Source organism: Ranitomeya imitator, chromosome 5 (assembly GCF_032444005.1).
Source record: "Ranitomeya imitator isolate aRanImi1 chromosome 5, aRanImi1.pri, whole genome shotgun sequence".
Classification (NCBI taxonomy): domain Eukaryota; kingdom Metazoa; phylum Chordata; class Amphibia; order Anura; family Dendrobatidae; genus Ranitomeya; species Ranitomeya imitator.
The window spans coordinates 114,508,645-114,528,411 of record NC_091286.1 but is presented as its reverse complement, the minus strand read 5'-3'; the positions used below and the strand labels follow the sequence as shown (position 1 = coordinate 114,528,411).

The 19,767-nt window shown below is 41.3% G+C and overlaps 1 protein-coding gene across 1 annotated transcript in view; it reads left to right on the top strand.

Annotated features, from left to right (window-relative positions):
• The window catches only part of CRIM1 (cysteine rich transmembrane BMP regulator 1), a 973,879-nt gene that overhangs the window by 632,451 nt on the left and 321,661 nt on the right, over positions 1 to 19,767 (top strand). The window contains exon 7 of the mRNA XM_069769103.1: positions 14,509 to 14,706. Coding sequence (XP_069625204.1) covers positions 14,509 to 14,706 — 198 coding nt within the window. The remainder of the gene's footprint in view (positions 1 to 14,508; positions 14,707 to 19,767) is intronic.

Below are 19,767 nucleotides of genomic sequence, written 5' to 3'. Positions count from 1 at the left end.
CTGTATACTATGTCGCTGTGCAATATACTATGTGGCTCTGTGTTTTATACTACGTGACTGGGCAATATACTACGTGACTGGGCAATATACTACGTAACTGGGCAATATACTATGTGTCTGTGCAATATACTACGTGGCTCTGTGCTGTATACTACGTCACTGGGCAATATACTACGTGACTGGGCAATATACTACGTGACTGGGCAATATACTACGTGACTGGCCAATATACTACGTGGCTGGGCAATATACTATGTGGCTGCGCAATATACTATGTGGCTGGGCAATATACTACGTGACTGGCCAATATACTACGTGACTGGCCAATATACTACGTGGCTGGGCAATATACTACGTGGCTGGGCAATATACTACGTGGCTGGGCAATATACTACATGGCTGGGCAATATACTACGTGGCTGGGCAATATACTACGTGGGCTGTGCAATATATTATGTGGGCTGTGCAATGTACTACATGGACATGCATATTCTAGAATACCCGATGCGTTAGAATCGGGCCACCATCTAGTAGTTTATAAACACGTGGACTTGTATTCTGCAGTCCCAAAGGAACTGGATGCTTTGTATAGCTTACTACAGGAGAAAAAGTATACTGCCAGAAAAAGATGGATCAGGCATGATGTATATGGCACTTTGTGATCAGATAATCTGTGATTACGGAAAGGGTTAATTGGAAGGAGGGCTTTAAGGAGGACCCGTCGTCAAGACAAAAGTGGTTAGTTTTGACTCTTATTTTATTCATAATGCTCCGCTGAATAATTTTTTACTTTTTTTTTTCTTTTTTTTATTCCATCTTATGATTCTAGAGACATGGGCCTTTTCATATATTGCACAATTTTGTAGTCCATAACGAGGGGGCGTGGCTCACAAGGTAATATGCAAAGCAGACTAATGACACGCCCCAAGAGAATCATGTAAGTCACACTCCCTTTTGGGGGGGACCATAATAATTAATATTTAAAAAAGGTGCATGTCTCTTTAAACAGTATGGAGGAATAAAAACAAATACATCACAGGGGAGCAGTAGGGAACAAACAAGAGCAAAAACTGGTCACTTTAGATCTTATGACTGGTCTTTAATGGCCTTTTAGTTTCAGCCAAAAAGTTGCAATATATTTTTTTAACAATTTTGCCGTTTTTAAGACCTCTACTTGCTGTCAATCAGTAGAATCTTTGCTCCCAGCAGCAGAAAATATGTTGGTAATTTCACACTGCTGGTAATTAGAGGTATTACAGCAATAAAAATGACCGCATGCAGGTGTCGATTTTCCATTATGGAGCATTTGCAGTATGAAAACCGAGCCTAAATAGTCCTGCAACTATGTGTCCATCACAATGAAGGTTCCTTTTAAATGCAAGCCGAGATCTTGACAACTGTCAAAAGTGGATTCGGAAAGTTTATTGGAAAGTTTTTATTTAAAATTGATTAACTCATAATAAACATAGAAAAATTGAAATATAACCAGAGTAAACAAAGAAAAGATCGACATACATGCTTGTCCAGTTTACTTTGTATTTACGGCATGTAGTTTTTGTATATAACTAGCATTTGTTCCAAGTGTTCCACATCACAAGGGAATGATATAATCTCCATTCCTCAGTCACCTCCAATATCTTTCTTCAGTCTGCATCGCTGCCTGATAACATCACTGCTCACTTCCCCCATAAAGCTGGAGATGCTGCACATCTGCCCAAGACATCTGCCTGCAGCATCTGATGGACCTGGTGCCGCTTACTGATCCGTTCATCCATTCACACAGAAAAGTATCAGCCCTAGGCAGGGTCATTCCCCCCAGGATGGAGCTTGCACTTGACCATGCACCTTGCTGAGTAGTTTATTTCTGGTTAACGTAACAGTTTGTGTCAGTAACAAGACGATTACCGAGAATTAGTGTAATGCTCACATGTGTCTATGGCAAGGTTTATCCACCTAGACCGGTAATGATAAAGAAGTCTAAGACCAGTGTCACACATCTGTGCTTCACCATACAAACAACGAAATAATGACTGACCGTAGATCTCATGAACAAAACTCATCAGATTATCAACATATTCATATCTGGGCATTATCCCAGTCTTCATACATAATGATTAACAATTACCGTCCGATATCTCATACATTGACGGGAGTGGGGATGTTTTTAGGAAAGTTAGAGCCCTTCCCATGTTTTTATCACATTGCTATCTATGAGTACTCTATCTATCTATCTATCTATCTATCTATCTATCTATCTATCTATCCTACAGTGCCATTGTCTTGAAAGTTTGCTCTTGCAAGCCGATTTGCAGTAGTCAACAGGTTTTAGCTACCTCATCTGAGAGCAGAATAATGTAGGAGAAGAGTCTCTGATTCCAGCGATGTCTCACTTACACCATGTTCCAAATTATTATGCAAATGACATTTTTCTCGGATTTTCCTAAATAGTCAGTGCAAATGACACTCAGTCTAATAAAAGTTATCACCTGTTAAAGTATACATCGAATTTTATTGAAGAAACCTCCCAATGATAGCAGTACACTCCCTGGCAGAAGTTGTGTCGCTTATCCATGTTATGTAAATAAAAGCTTATAACCTGACGTTAAATTCATCCATTGGTTGTTTAAATTATTCTTATGAAAGCTGAAACCCTCCAAAATGTGGTTTAGGTTAAGAAAATAAATTGGCATCAATGCAGAAGTATTGATCAGTTAAAGGACGCAGAATGGTCTGATTTTGGCAAGACAAACGTTTTGTTGCTTGGTCATATAATGCACCCAATTCTAGTTTACATCCTCACCTGTGCTCAGTAAATGATCGGTTAATTAGTGTGTGTGTATAAAAAGAAACCCAGCACCCCAGACCTTGAACTTCAACTTGAGCTCTGACAACATGCCAAAAATCCACCCTGCGACCAAAGCCTGGATTATCAAGAGGCTGAAGACCAGATCCACTGCAGAGGTGGCTGGCATCTTTATTGTGTCTCAGTGTCAATTACAAAGAAATAAAAAAAGATTTGAAGAGACTGGAGATGTGTTTGACAAGCCCACGTCTGGCAGACCCCGCAAGACAACTGCTCAGGAGGAATGTTTGTTGGTTAGAAAATCCAAAGCAAGCCCCTCTTCCACTGCAGTAGAGCTCCAACAGGCCTGGTCACCTCAAGTCCCTGTGTCAACTAGAACAGTTTGTAGGATTCTGTCTCGAAATGGCCTCCATGGTAGAATCAGTGCCCAGAAGCCAGTACAAAACAAAAGGCAATTAAAAAAACGTGTGGCATTTGCAAAGTCCCACAGCCTACTAAACAGATGGACGCTGGAAAAGTGGCAGAAGGTGGATTTCTCTGATGAATCTTCAGTAGAATTACACCACAGCTGCCGCAAATACTGCAGGGGACCTAATGGAGCCCGTATGGATGTAAAATACACCAAGAAAACAGTTAAATTTGGTGGTGGAAAGATCATGGTCTGGGGTTACATTCAGTATGGGGGTGTGCGAAATATTTGCAAGGTGGAAGGCAATATCAATGGCCTAAAATATCAAGAAGTATTAACTACCTCTTATATTCCAAATCATAAAAGGGGTCAAATTCTGCAGCAGGATGGTGCTCCATCTCATACATCCATCTCTACAGCAAAGTTCCTCCAGGCAAAAAAGATCAAGGTGCTCAAGGACTGGCCAGCCCAGTCACCAGACATGAACGTCATTGAGCATGTTTGGGGTAGGATGAAAGAGGAAGCTTGGAAGACAAAACCAAAGAATCTAGATGATTTCTGGGAGGCATGTAAGACTGCATTCTTTGCTATTCCTGATGACTTCATTAATAGATTGTATGAATCATTATTGAACCGCATGGATGCAGTCCTTCAAGCTCATGGAAGTCACACAAAATATTAAATATGACTCTAATAGCACCACAACTTCATTCACCAATGTTATGCAACATATATTTTTATTTTAAGTTAATTATTTGTTTGAATATCACATTACTTTCTGTGGGCGACAAAACTTTTGTCTTGTCAAAATCTGACCATTCTGTGTCCATTAACTGATCAATATTTCTGCATTGATGCCAATTTATTTTCTTAACCTAAAGCACATTTCGTAGGGTTTCAGCTTTCGAAATAATAATTTATACAACCAATGGATGAATTTAACGTCAGGTTATAAGATTTTACTTATATAACATGGATAAGCGAAATAACTTCTGTCAGGGAGTGTATAATCTCCAAAATGAATAAAAACTCAGAATGCACTGTTCCAAATTATTAGGCACAGTAGAATTTCTAAACATTTGATATGTGTTAAAGAACTGAAAATGCTCATTTGTTGAATTTGCAGCATTAGGAGGTCACATTCACTGAACAAAAGAGCTATTTAACTCCAAAACATCCTAACAGGCCAAGTTACATGTTAACGTAGGACCCCTTCTTTGATATCACCTTCACAACTCTTGCATCCATTGAACTTGTGAGTTTTTGGAGAGTTTCTGCTTGTATTTCTTTGTGTGAAGTCAGAATAGCCTCCCAGAGCTGCTGTTTTGATGAGAACTGCCTCCCACCCTCATAGATCTTTGTGCTTGATAATACTCTAATACTCCAAAGGTTCTCTATAGGGTTGAGGTCAGGGGACGATGGTGGCCACATCATGAGTTTATCTCCTTTTATTCCCATAGCAGCCAATGACTCAGAGGTATTATTTGTAGCATGAGATGGTGCATTGTCATGCATGAAGATGATTTTGCCCCTGAAGGCACATTTCTGCTTTTTATACCATGGAAGAAAGTTGTCAGTCAGAAACCCTATTTACTTTGCAGAGGTAATTTTCACACCTTCAGGAACCTTAAAGGGCCCTACCAGCTGTTACCCATAATTCCGGCCCAAAACATGACTCCTCCACCTCCTTTTTGACGTCGCAGGCTTGTTGGGACATGGTGGCCATCCACCAACCATCCGCTACTCCATCCATCTGGACCATCCAGGGTTGCCCGACACTCATCAGTAAACAAGACTGTTTGATAATTAGTCTTCACGTATGTCTGGGCCCACTGCATCCGTTTCTGCTTGTGAACACTGTTTAGGGGTGGCCGAATAGTAGGTTTATGCACCACAACAAGCCTTGGAAGAATCCTACACCTTGAGGTTCAAGGGAGTCCAGAGGCACCAGCACCTTCAAATAACTGTTTGCTGCTTTGTAATGGTATTTTGGCAGCTGCTCTCTTAATCCAATTAATTTGTCTGGCAGAAACCTTCCTCATTATGCTTTTATCTGCATGATCTCTGTCTGTGCTCTGTTTCAGTGACAAATCTCTTCACAGTATGATGATCCCTCTTAAGTTTTCGTGAAATATTTAATTTTTCCATACATTGTCCAAGGCATTGCACTATTTAATGCTTTTCAACAGCAGAGAGATCCTTTTTATTTCCCATATTGCTTGAAACCTGTGGCCTGCTTAATAATGAGGAACATCATTTTTAAGTAGTTTTCCTTTTATTAGAATCACCTGGAAAACTAATTATCACATGTTTAAGATTGATTTCAGTGATCCATTGAGCCCTGAGACACAATACCATCCACGAATTTATTTGAAAAACAAAACAATTAAATCTTTGACACTTAAATCCAATTTGCATAATAATTTGGAACACAGTGTAGGTTACTGGGTGCAGCAGTAGTGACACAATCATAGCTTTTACATGTAACAAGTAGCAGAGCTCAGAAAGCTAACCCCGCCCACACTACAGCTGTCAGTGTACATTGTATATAGACAGTAAGTTGCTAATCAGTGCTGGGGGTGTGGTTGTATCAGGTTTCACAGCACACCAGTGTGGCAGTGAATCTCTTGTTGGTAAAACACTCCTTGTTTTGAAACAACAGCACACAGCCTAATAGGTGATACTTCACTGAAATCAGTGTTTCAGCCCTACCACATGTTGCCCTCAGATTACTTAACAAAAACTTGCTGACTTCCTTTAAGCCTGCTTAAAGGGAATCTGTCACCCTAAAATTTGCCTATAAGCTAACCTGTTTTTCTTATTTTTCAGGTGACATCAGGGGCTTATCTACAGCATTACAGAATGCTGTAGATAAGCCCCTGATGCCGGTGGCCGCAGCTCATAGGTGAATTTTGGGGTGACAGGTTCCCTTTAAAAATCATTACACCTGATGAATGAGTGTTTTGCTAATTTGTTGGGTGATTACTGTACTATTCAGATGGGCTGATAGTTGGGAAAGAGCGTTCTCCTATTATTGACCTGTCTAAATGGGTATTAGGTCAGTTCAAAATATGGATATCTCAATAAATATAGGACTTAGGAAGGTAAAGGGGATATCTTAGGCTGACTTCTTTTTTAGGAACAAATTCACTTTTTGTTTGGGGGGTTGTTTATTTTCGTATCTTCTTTTGCAGAAAAAAAATGGTGTGGGCAAAAATGATGTCAAATTTAATGGGGAAATATAAAAATTAGTTAAGAGAGTCGTTATTTTGCTATGTCTGTTCATTTTTACCATTTTCTAGTATTTTCTTTAAAACACTTTGTGCTCTAGGAACGGCTTTTTATTGCATGATGTCAGAAGTCTTTTTTATGGAATAAGAATATACAATGAAAAAATGCATGAATGAAAGAAAACTCATAAAAAACACATTACGTTTTAACTCAAGCAATTTGGAAATTAGCAATGCTTTCTTAAGGCTAGGGCTACATGGTGACTTTGGGTGCTGCGGCTGTTGGCTCATTACTACCAGTGAAGGCGGGCACAGTGTGACACCTGCAAAACAGCGACAAGCAAGTCGCAAAAAATCTGTCTCCTGGAGATTTTGCAAGTTGCTTGTCGCAGAAGTTTGGGCGTTGCACTGCAGACCCATTCACTTGTATAACCTGCAATGTAGCAGCAGCACTGAGCGACTGTCAGTCGTGTGGCCCCGGCCTATAATTGAAGCATTTACATGAAATGTTACATTTTCGCTGTTCCCAGGAAATTAAACACATGTTGGCACCATCTTCTTAGATTACAGCTGATTGGGAGACCAAACAGCAGCAGGACACCTTGTTAAGGTTTTTTTTTTTTTTTGAGGGGGTGGATCTTTGTAAGAAAAATGGATTGTCAGCCTGTCAGCTCATTTACTATCCTGAGATCAGTGGAGTAAGAAGTATTTAATTGTTGTGTGCCCGACACTTAAAGGGAACCTGTCACCCCGAAAATCCTCTTGAGGGCAGAGGATAGTACTGCAGTGCGCAGGCGCCGGAAAGGTCAGAGGCCCGGCGCCTGCGCACTGCAGTACTTTGCTCTGCCCTCAACAGGGCAGAGCAAAGTACGCCTGCGCCGGAGCCATGGCTGAAGATCAGAAGAGGACGTCTTGTAATGAAGATGGGAGGCACCGCAGCGGACCAGAGACGCCCGTTTGACCTGACCAGCAGCGGGACTGCCCCTGGGTGAGTATAATATAACGTCTTTTTCTCCTTTTTCAGGTAACATCGGGGGCTTATCTACAGCATTACAGAATGCTGCAGATAAGCCCCTGATGCCGGTGGGCTTACCTCACCCGCGATTTTCGGGGTGACGGGTTCCCTTTAAAAGAAATGTGTCGTTTAGAAGCTATAAAGACATAAGCAAATGGCAAAATAAAACTCCGCTTCGCTTGTGTACATGTTTTCTTTACAATTAAACATCCACAAATCAGCAGCGAGACATCAGCCTGAGTTTTTTTTTTCCCCTTCTGTTTCATTATCAGTGCAGCAAGGGCATGCATAAATTATTATTGACAGCGATCTTCCATTCCTACAATCAGAACTTGTGAAATTAAGATGTTCCTGTAAGTCTTCATTAAGATTAATGATAGCAGAAGATAGAATTAGTTGGGCAGATAATTGAATTGAAATTGAGTTCTTATATACCGTATACTGAACAGTGCCAATAAGAGACTGACGAGACAGGGTCTCTGGAAGTTAATCAAAGCTGGGAATGTGGAAGTTTTTTAAACAGTTGTTCCTCTTGGTTTGCTAAAACTATTAACTATTTGCCCCTAGAAATGTCTGAGAGGACTTGTTGATTTAATATGTTACCCTGATGTAAGCTCAGCATGTTTTAATGGCAGGCTTATTGACTATTAGGCCGAATGGCCCCCAAAAATAAATAAATGAATAAATAAAAATAATGGTGGGAAAAAAAAATGAAACTAAAAAAATATATATAAATAAATAAATATATATATATATATATATATATATATATATATATATACATAAATAAATATAGTTACATTGTGCAGATAAACGCTACTAAGAAGAGAACTCTTCTCCACCTTAAGAGGACCTATCACCAGGACAGACTGGGACTGATTTTGTTGTTACTTTATTCCTGATGCTCCCCTTGATATATCATTTTGAGGTTTTTCTTAAAGCATCCATACGGTTCCAGGGATATGAGCCTTTTTATTTATTGCTAATTTTTGATGATTTTTCACAAAGAGGGCGTTGCTCACAGGGTACTAATACAGAGCAGCCTAAAGACCCCCTGGGAAAGACCTTAAACATCAACACTAAAAATGACCCATATCTTTGAAACCATATAGCGGATTAAAAAGAAAAAAGTACTCAAGGGAGCAGAAAGGATAAAGTTAGAGCAAAAACTGATCACTTTTGAATTGGTAACAGGCCCTCTAGCAATGAATACAGAGTGACCCCAAATCTTTGTTAAGAAGGTGGGAGGAGGCAGCCATTTACAGCTTTTATAAGCCTCTATGATAAGTTAGTATTACATTAGTCGGACAAAGTTCTCCAGAATTGCACTGTATAGCGCAGACACTGAACAAGCAGGCAATGATCAGCTTTTCAGCTCTAAATGTAGTGGATGCAGTTCTGCAATAACAAAGGTGTTAACTCACGATCAGTAAAAATAAAAGGCTAACTAGATTAAAGGGCTTAGGAAGAAAAGTAATCAATGGCTGAGAGCTGGATAGAAGCAACGGCCAGTGATCCCAACGCTGCTCAGCTCCCCTGCAGTTTCTAGTCCTAGTACTGTCTCTCAGCCAATCACTGTCTGAGGCGTGTCTTCACTGAGGGCAGTGATTGGCTGAGCAATTATCATTTGTATCAATGCATTACAAATATCAGACAGTTTTTAACCCCTTAATCCCATATGACGTACTATCCCGTCCAGGTGATTTGGGACTTAATTCCCATGGACGGGATAGTACGTCATATGCGATCGGCCGCGCTCACGGGGGGAGCGCGGCCGATCGCGGCCGGGTGTCAGCTGCCTATCGCAGCTGACATCCGGCACTATGTGCCAGGAGCGGTCACGGACCGCTCCCGGCACATTAACCCCCGGCACACCGCGATCAAAGATGATCGCGGTGTGCCGGCGGTGCAGGGAAGCATCGCGCAGGGAGGGGGCTCCCTGCGGGCTTCCCTGAGACGATCGGTACACGGTGATGTGCTCACCGTGTACCGAGCGTCTTCTCCCTGCAGTCCCCGGATCCAAAATGGCCGCCGGGCTGCATCCGGGTCCTGCAGGGAGCACTTCCGGGTCAGGATCAGGCTGCAGCTGCAGCTCTAATCCTGCCCGGCTGTATGTAAGATCACCGATCTAACAGAGTGCTGTGCACACTGTCAGATCGGTGATCTGTGATGTCCCCCCCTGGGACAAAGTGAAAAAGTAAAAAAAAAAATTTCCACACTTGTAAAAAAAAAAATAAAAAAAAAATTCCTAAATAAAGCAGAAAAAAAAAAATATTATTCCCATAAATACATTTCTTTACATAAAAAAAAAACAAAAAAACAATAAAAGTACACATATTTAGTATCGCCGCGTCCGTAACGACCCGACCTATAAAACTGGCCCACTAGTTAACCCCTTCAGTGAACACCGTAAGAAAAAAAAAAAAAAAACGAGCCAAAAAACAACGCTTTATTATCATAACGCTGAACAAAGAGTGGAATAACACGCGATCAAAAAGACGGATATAAATAACCATGTTACCTCTGAAAACGTCATCTTGTCCCGCAAAAAACGAGCCGCCATATAGCATCATAACCAAAAAAATAAAAAAGTTATAGTCCTCTGAATAAAGCGATGCCAAAATAATTATTTTTTCTATAAAATAGCTTTTATCGTATAAAAGCGCCAAAACATAAAAAAAATGATATAAATGAGGTGTCGCTGTAATCGTACTGACCCGAAGAATAAAACTGCTTCATCAATTTTACCAAACGCGGAACGGTATAAACGCCTCCCCCAAAAGAAATTCATGAATAGCTGGTTTTTGGTCATTCTGCCTCACAAAAAAATCGGAATAAAAAGCGATCAAAAACTGTCACGTGTCCGAAAATGTAACCGATAAAAACGTCAACTCGTCCCGCAAAAAACAAGACCTCACATGACTCTGTGGACCAAAATATGGAAAAATTATAGGTCTCAAAATGTGGAGACGCAAAAACTTTTTTGCTATAAAAAGCGTCTTTTAGTGTGTGACGGCTGCCAATCATAAAAATCCGCTAAAAAACTCGCTATAAAAGTAAATCAAACCCCCCTTCATCACCCCCTTAGTTAGGCTAGGTTCACATTGCGTTAATGGGTTAACGCTAACGGACAGCGTTGCACGGCGAAAATGTCACAATTAACGCCGTGCAACGGGTCCGTTAGCACAACCATTGACAGCAATGTGATTTTCAGGTGTAGCGCATCGCTAGAGCGTGCCATTTTCGGCTCGCGCTAGCAAGGTGCCATTCTTTTGTGGCGCGCCTCAGACGCTGCTTGCAGCGTCCGCGGCGCGCCCGAGGTCCGATCCCCGATCTTCCAGAGCGGGGACGTTAACGCGACCACTAAACACGACACCTAAAAAGACATTGTGTTAGGGAAATCCGTTTAGCACTAGCGGATTGCGCTAACGCAATGTGAACCTAGCCTTAGGGAAAAATAATAAAATTAAAAAAAATGTATTTATTTCCATTTTCCGGTTAGGGTTAGGGTTAGGGTTAGGGCTAGGGTTGGGGCTAGGGTTAGGGTTTGGATTACATTTACGGTTGGGATTAGGGTTGGGATTAGAATTAGGGGTGTGTCAGGGTTAGGTGTGTGGTTAGGGTTACAGTTGGGATTAGGGTTAGGGGTGTGTTTGGATTAGGGTTTCATTTATAATTGGGGGGTTTCCACTGTTTAGACACATCAGGGGCTCTCCAAACGCGACATGGCGTCCGATCTCAATTCCAGCCAATTCTGCATTGAAAAAGTAAAACAGTGCTCCTTCACTTCCGAGCTCTCCCGTGCGCCCAAACAGGGGTTTACCCCAACATATGGGGTATCAGCGTACTCGAGACAAATTGGACAACAACTTTTTGGGTCCAAGTTCTCTTGTTATCCTTGGGAAAATAAAAATTTGGGGGGCTAAAAATCATTTTTGTGGGAAAAAAAAGGATTTTTATTTTCACGGCTCTGCGTTGTAAACTGTAGTGAAACACTTGGGGGTTCAAAGTTTTCACAACACATCTAGATAAGTTCCATGGGAGGTCTAGTTTCCAATATGGGGTCACTTGTGGGTGGTTTCTACTGTTTGGGTACATCAGGGGCTCTGCAAATGCAACGTGACGCCTGCAGACCAATCCATCTAAGTCTGCATTCCAAATGGCGCTCCTTCCCTTCCGAGCTCTGCCATGAGCCCAAACAGTGGTTCCCCCCCACATATGGGGTATCAGCGTACTCAGGACAAATTGAACAACAACTTTTGGGGTCCAATTTATTCTGTTACCCTTGTAAAAATACAAAGCTGGGGGCTAAAAAATCATTTTTGTGAAAAAAAAAAGAATTTTTATTTTCACGGGTCTGCGTTATAAACTGTAGTGAAACACTTAGGGGTTCAAAGTTCTCACAACACATCTAGATAAGTTCCATGGGAGGTCTAGTTTCTAATATGGGGTCACTTGTGGGGGGTTTGTACTGTTTGGGTACATCAGGGGCTCTGCAAATGCAACGTGACTCCTGCAGACCAATCCATCTAAGTCTGCATTCCAAATGGCGCTCCTTCCCTTCCGAGCTCTGCCATGCGCCCAAACAGTGGTTCCCCCCCACATATGGGGTATCAGCGTACTCAGGACAAATTGGACAACAACTTTTGGGGTCCAATTTATTATGTTACCCTTGTGAAAATACAAAACTGGGGGCTAAAAAATTTTTGCGAAAAAAAAATAAATTTATTTTAACGGCTCTGCGTTATAAACTGTAGTGAAACACTTGGGGGTTCAAAGCTCTCAAAACACATCTAGATAAGTTCCTTAGAGGGTCTAGTTTCCAAAATGGTGTCACTTGTGGGGGTTTTTAATGTTTATGCACATCAGGGGCTCTCCAAACCAACATGGCGTCCCATCTTAATTCCAGTCAATTTTGCATTGAAAAGTCAAATGGCGCTCCTTCCCTTCCGAGCTCTGCTATGCACCCAAAAAGTGGTTTACCCCCACATATGGGGTATCGTCGCACTCAGGACAAATTGCACAACAACTTTTGTGGTCTAATTTCTTCTCTTACCCTTGGGAAAATAAAAAATTGGGGGCGAAAAGATCATTTTTGTGAAAAAATAAGATTTTTTATTTTTATGGCTCTGCATTATAAACTTCTGTGAAGCACTTGTTGGGTCAAAGTGCTCACCACACATCTAGATAAGTTCCTTAAGGGGTCTACTTTTCAAAATGGTGTCACTTGTGAGGGGTTCCAATGTTTAGGCACATCAGGGGCTCTCCAAACGCAACATGGCGTCCCATCTCAATTCCAGTCAATTTTGCATTGAAAAGTCAAATGGCGCTCCTTTCCTTCCGAGCTCTGCCATGCGCCCAAACAGTGGTTTACCCCCACATATGGGGTATCGTCGCACTCAGGACAAATTGCACAACAACTTTTGTGGTCTAATTTCTTCTCTTACCCTTGGGAAAATAAAAAATTGGTGGCGAAAAGATTATTTTTGTGAAAAAATATGATTTTTTATTTTTACGGCTCTGCATTATAAACTTCTGTGAAGCACTTGTTGGGTCAAAGTGCTCACCACACCTCTAGATAAGTTCCTTAAGGGGTCTACTTTCCAAAATGGTGTCACTTGTGGGGATTTCAATGTTTAGGCACATCAGGGGCTCTCCAAACGCAACATGGCATCCCATCTCAATTCCAGTCAATTTTGCATTGAAAAGTAAAATGGCGCTCCTTCCCTTCCGAGCTCTGCCATACGCCCAAACAATGGTTTACACCCATATACGGGGTATCAGCGTACTCAGGACAAATTGGCCAACAATTTTTGAGGTTCAATTTCTTCTCTTACTCTTGGGAAAATAAAAAATTGGGGGCGAAAAGATCATTTTTGTGAAAAAAATATGATTTTTTATTTTTACGGCTCTGCATTATAAACTTCTGTGAAGCAATTGGTGGGTCAAAGTGGTCACCACACATCTAGATAAGTTCCTTAGGGTGTCTACTTTCCAAAATGGTGTCACTTGTCGGGGGTTTCAATGTTTAGGCACATCAGTGGCTCTCCAAACGCAACATGGTGTCCCATCTCAATTCCTGTCAATTTTGCATTTAAAAGTCAAATGGCGCTCCTTCCCTTCCGAGCTCTGCCATGCGCCCAAACAGTGGTTTACCCCCACATATGGGGTATCAGCGTACTCAGTACAGATTGTACAACAATGTTTGGCATCCATTTTATCCTGTTACCCTTGGTAAAATAAAACAAATTGGAGCTGAAATAAATTTTGTGTGAAAAAAAGTTAAATATTCATTTTTATTTAAACATTCCAAAAATTCCTGTGAAACCCCTGAAGGGTTAATAAACTTCTTGAATGTGGTTTTGAGCACCTTGAGGGGTGCAGTTTTTAGAATGGTGTCACACTTGGGTATTTTCTATCATATAGACCCCTCAAAATGACATCAAATGAGATGTGGTCCCTAAAAAAAAATGGTGTTGTAAAAATGAGAAATTGCTGGTCAACTTTGAACCCTTATAACTCCCTAACAAAAAAAAATTTTGGTTCCAAAATTGTGCTGATGTAAAGGAGACATGTGGGAAATGTTACTTATTAAGTATTTTGCGTGACATATCTCTGTGATTTAAGGGCATAAAAATTTAAAGTTGGAAAATTGCGAAATTTTCAAAATTTTCGCCAAATTTCCGTTTTTTTCACAAATAAACGCAAGTTATATCGAATAAATGTTACTACTAAAATGAAGTACAATATGTCACGAGAAAACAATGTCAGAATCGCCAAGATCCGTTGAAGCGTTCCAGAGTTATAACCTCATAAAGGGACAGTGGTCAGAATTGTAAAAATTGGCCCGGTCATTAACGTGCAAACCACCCTCGGGGCTTAAGGGGTTAAAGAGGCTGAAAACCCGAATGTAAATCTGTGGGCTCATAGCGTACAAAGAATATGAAAATGGTGTTGGGAAGTTCTTTAATGCTTGTTTTCTCTTTCTATATTTTGCAGTAGAATTCCTACTACTATTAATATCATACAACACTGTTTGTTTTCCCTGCAGATCCCGTGTACCCAGTCCATGATCCTGCTGGTTGTTACGCTAATGGACAGATAAGAAGCCATGGTGATCGCTGGAGGGAAGACGACTGTACGTTCTGCCAGTGCATTAACGGCGAGCCACATTGCGTTGCTACAGCATGTGGTCAGAGCTGTCTGAAACCCGTGAAAGTGCCCGGAGAATGCTGCCCAGTGTGTGAAGGTACGCCTCCTGCACTCTGTCTTATCTCATATTTCACATAAGACCTATAGAACCAGTGTCTGACCATTTGTTTCTTCTGTGTATTAGATCCACCTTACAATGATAACTTTTTCTTTCTGTGTTTACTTAACCTTGTTTATACATAGAAACTACTATTGTAGCATATGATTACATTCATTTTACAGGATCTTTAATCTCTATATTTCCAGCAAATTTAGTAACTACAATATATATTTTCTGAAAGTGAACCTGACACCTAGGGCCGTGACAACGTATTTTGGTGCCGTAGGCAGATTAGTTACCGTAAGTTGCTTCCCAGCGCACTTTGTTTTTTTTTTATATCAAGTTCAATTAAAGGTTACGTTTTTAGGGTACTAAAGTCTATTGGGTGATTCCCCCACCTCCCCTCTTCGCACTCATGTTCCCTCCTGGTGTGGATTCCCTCCCTCTTCTACCCCTTATCACCCTTTCTCCATTACTATTATGTTTTCTCTCCTTGCTGTGGATGCAGCTTATCTGAGATCATGATCGCAGAGTATAAGGTGGAGGGGATGTCTGCTCAGGACCCACCATGGTCGCACCTGGAGAAACATGACGGAGGTGCAGTGAGTTATGTCAGCCGCACTCACTGCTCTCTGTCCCCCTGTAACTGTGAGCATCGCTCTCCTCATACTGATAAAAGCACTAATTTCTTAAGCGCTTCCATCAGTCAGAGAAGGAAGGATTTTTTTGTAATATTCTTCAATTCGTTTCGCGCCCTGTCCTCCTGTGTGAGGTGGCCTACCCCCCCTCCCCTCGTCCGGGCCCTGCTGTTACCTGAAACATGCTGCCCAATCTGTTGGCAGAATTCACAATCCAAGGGCAGAATGCACAACCCTAGCGCAGCGTGCACAATCCGTGGGCATGCCTATATGCGCATGTAGGCAGAGACCTTTCAATCCAAGGCAACGGGCTGGGGGACCCGCCTGTCCAACTATTTTGTAAGCGAGGTCTTGGTCCCTGGTGTTTCAGAGTCAGACATACCTGGCTGGAATTATACAGCCAGTGACTGTTGCGTGCTGCCCATAGATTGGGCAGCATATATCAGGTGTCAGGTTCTCTTTAAAAGGTTTGTATACCTGTTAAAATTTTGTTTCCAAATCCTCCAGCTTGGTGTACAATAAAAAATAAAGGATACTACCAATCCCAACCGCTCCTCTTCTATCTTTGCCCATGTTCCTTGACATTATGGGCATGTGATCATTGACCGGTCACACTAGTGACCAACAAATTGACTGGTTGGCTGCAATGGTCACATGTCTGTATGGTCATATCAGAATTTACAAGAGACCTGCCAAATCTGGGGAGAATTAGGACAGGAGCAGTGGGGATCAGTAGGACATTATTTTATATCATGCTGGACGATTGTGGACAAAACATTCATATGTGAACATCTCCTTTAATCCATGTTACAGATCATAGTCGTGCAGGGACTCTGTACGCCAGGGGTCCAATACCTCCTCTCAGAGAAGTAGCCCTGCTTCCAGCTGTCTCCTAGATGGCATGCGGAAGACTGTGCTAATGATGTCCAAGGTCCTCAACTGATGGTGGATTTCTGCCCACCTAAGAAAATGGCACAGCTGTGAAGGATTTGCTTCTGAGCCATGATGGAGATGTCCTCTCTCCCAGCTGTCTGACATAATATTTCTGCACTTTGCGCTTTGTGAATGAAATTGTTAAGAGGCACATACGGTATATATTGTATTGATCAGCATTAATTGAGAACAGTAGGATCAGTGGTGAGAAGAGGGAAGAATTGATATCTGGCTGTATTCTGAGCACTGGGATATTAGCTGAATCAGAAAAGATTTAGGTCTCAGTTTTCCGGTATTGGGAGTAGTAACTTATGTGTAATAGGAGGAGATATCATGAAAAACGTTTTAGCCAAATTGTTATGCTGAGTCACTACTCGCAAACAAACCATGAGATAGGGTAGTCAGGAGGTCCGAGGTAAGATGCCAGGATGCTCATAGTACAGAGGAGTAAAAGAAAGGCATGGTCAGGTAGCAGTTCAGGGTCATAATCCAGAAGGGTAAGTCAAGACAAGTGAGTAAATAAAATGAATAGTCAGAGGCCAATTCCAGGGTCAGAGAGGGCTAATCTACAAGAATATGCACGACAAATCATAAATCTGGCAACAAGCTCCGAGGAAAGAAACACAGGGCTAAGAAAACATACCTAAGTTAAGCTAAGCTACAGCTGACACTGACTACTAATATCTAGCCAGCTAAATACCTTGCAAATGATTAAGGATGGGAGGCTCCTGGGGAAACGCCTGCAGACTAGTCTAGATGGAGCAGCAGGGCCGTCAGTCAAAAGATTGGATGACTAGAATGTCACTAACTTAACCCACAGTCCAGCACATTTCAGATCCCATAGGGCGGCTGAGCTGTCACAGCATTTCTTGGCCACAGTCAATGTTGACATAGTAAATGGAAGATCCATCTACACTGTGGGCAGAATTATTAAGCAAGTTGTATTTTAGAGGATTATTTTTATTATTGACCAACAACTGTATTATCAATCAACCCAAAACACTCAAATATCAAAGCTTAATATTTTGGGAAGTTGGAGTGTTTTTTTTTTTTTTATTTGGCTATCTTATGAGGATATCTGTTTGTACAGGTAACTACTACTGTGCGGAATTATTAGGCAACTTTATAAAAACCAAATATATTCCCATCTCACTTGTTTATTTTCACCAGGTAAACCAATATAACTGCACAAAATTTAGAAATAAACATTTCTGACATCCAAAACCCAAAAAAATTAGTGACCGATATAGTCATCTTTGATGATACCAGCCCATACCAGTACCCCACCTCCACCTTGCTGGCGTCTGAGTCAGAGTGGAGCTCTCTGCCCTTTACAGATCCAGCCTCTGGCCCATCAAGAGTCACTCTCATTTCATCAGTCCATAAAACCTTTGAAAAGTCAGTCATAAGATATTTCTTGGCCCAGTCTTGACGTTTTATCTTATGTTTCTTGTCCAAAGGTGGTCGTTTTTCAGCCTTCCTTACCATGGCCATGTCCCTGAGTATCATACACCTTGTACTTTTTGTTACTCCAGTAATGTTGCAGCTCTGAAATATGGCAAAACTGGTGGCAAATGGCATCTTGGCAGCTTCACGCTTGATTTTCCTCAACTCATGCGCAGTTATTTTGCTCCTTTTTTGCCCAACACTCTTCTTGCGACCCTGTTGGCTATTTGCCATGAAACGCTTGATTGTTCGGTGATCACGCTTCAAAAGTTTGGCAATTTCAAGACTGCTGCATCCCTCTGCAAGACATCACACAATTTTGGAATTTTCAGAGCCCGTCAAATCTCTCTTCTGACCCATTTTACCAAAAGAAAGGAATTTGCCTAATAATTAAGCACACCTTATATAGGGTTTTGATGTCACTAGACAACACCCCTACTCATTAGAGATGCACATCACCTGATTTACTTAATTGGTAGTTGGCTCTCAAGCCTGAGTAGCTTGGAGTAGGACAACATGTATAAAAAGTATCATGTGATCAAAATACAACTTGTCTAATAATTCTGCACACAGTGTATTCCACTCCTACAGGATTAAGTGAGTAGCATCCTCACCATGTGCATGTGCCCAAAATTTAATGAATGGGCAATAGTAATCCGCCCTCCACCTAGGGATTAAAGCAATGCAGAAAGCAGCTGCAAGGAAGAAAATACACATAATGAGAATAAATCCTGCCATATTACAAGACAAACCCTTTAGTAACAATACTATAATTATGCAACTTAACATAGAGTATTAGACTAGGCCAATGGTCAAGAATACAGTATGTAATTTTAATCACTAGCCTAGGATAATATAAGTGCACGGACTTAGTATATCTTCTGCGCACACAGCAATTATTATACTGTATTACAGATTATCAGAACAAGTGATTGGCAACCTAGCAAAAGAAAGGACCCCTCCTTATTGTACGTGATAAATACACATAACGCAGTGTGAAATGACTGATCGCCCTTAACCCTTGGCCTGCATTTTACCTCTGACTGCATCTTAAAGCCCAGATGTGCAGAGTGCACAAAAAGCCTAAACCTGCAGAGAAAAGCTGTGATTGGTCGCTTTCACTAGCAGGACATTTAGGTAAATCCATGTTTATTGATCAAGTTCATTACTCTTTAGCATTCTTCAATAGGACATTGTGCAGACAGTACACCGTACACATGATCATATAACTGAGTCTAAGGAGAGATGGCACACCCTTTCATTTCCAAAGGAATGTGGAGCTGCTGCCGCCGAGGGTTTTGAAGAGGGCATATTGAGGTAAATTGGAAGCACAGTAAATTGTTGTGCTTATTTCATTCACTGTTGTACAATAATTACAAGGCTCTGATTAGGCAGGCAAATGAGCATAAGTAGCTGATTGAAATCAGCAGTCAGAGGATGCAAATTAGCAACATTGGAAAAGCAAAATAAAACATGGGATTATGTGCGGGGGCATTGTTAGCACTGTCAGCCATGTCTGCATCCACTGTCTCCTGGCTGCTGTCATGTGTAAAGATCATAGGAGCGTATGTGCATGTACACATATTTCTTATATAATTAAGGAATATCAATGTCTACATTTTCTTTTCTATTGAAGAATATATATTCGCAAGTTTTTACTATTCTATCTGAGAGCAGCACAATGTAGTGGCAGGGACCCTTGATTTCAGCGGTGTCGCTTACTGGGATGAGTGCTTCAATTTTGATAAAATACAATTTTATCTGCTGTAAATCTAGCAGCTTGTTAATGCTGAGCTCTGTATAGCCCCACCCACACCCCCGATTGGTTGCTTTCTGTGTACACTGTGCTTAGGCTGCCAATCAGTAGCCAGGGGTGGGGTTAAACAGAGCTCAAGAGTATGGAAGACTACATGACACAGGTTTACTAGTCTGGTTATAATCCACTGCTGATAAAACCCCTAAAATAACTAATAATACCACATACAAAGAACAATTACCACCACACCATGACCAGACCACATATTACCACCACATAGTGACC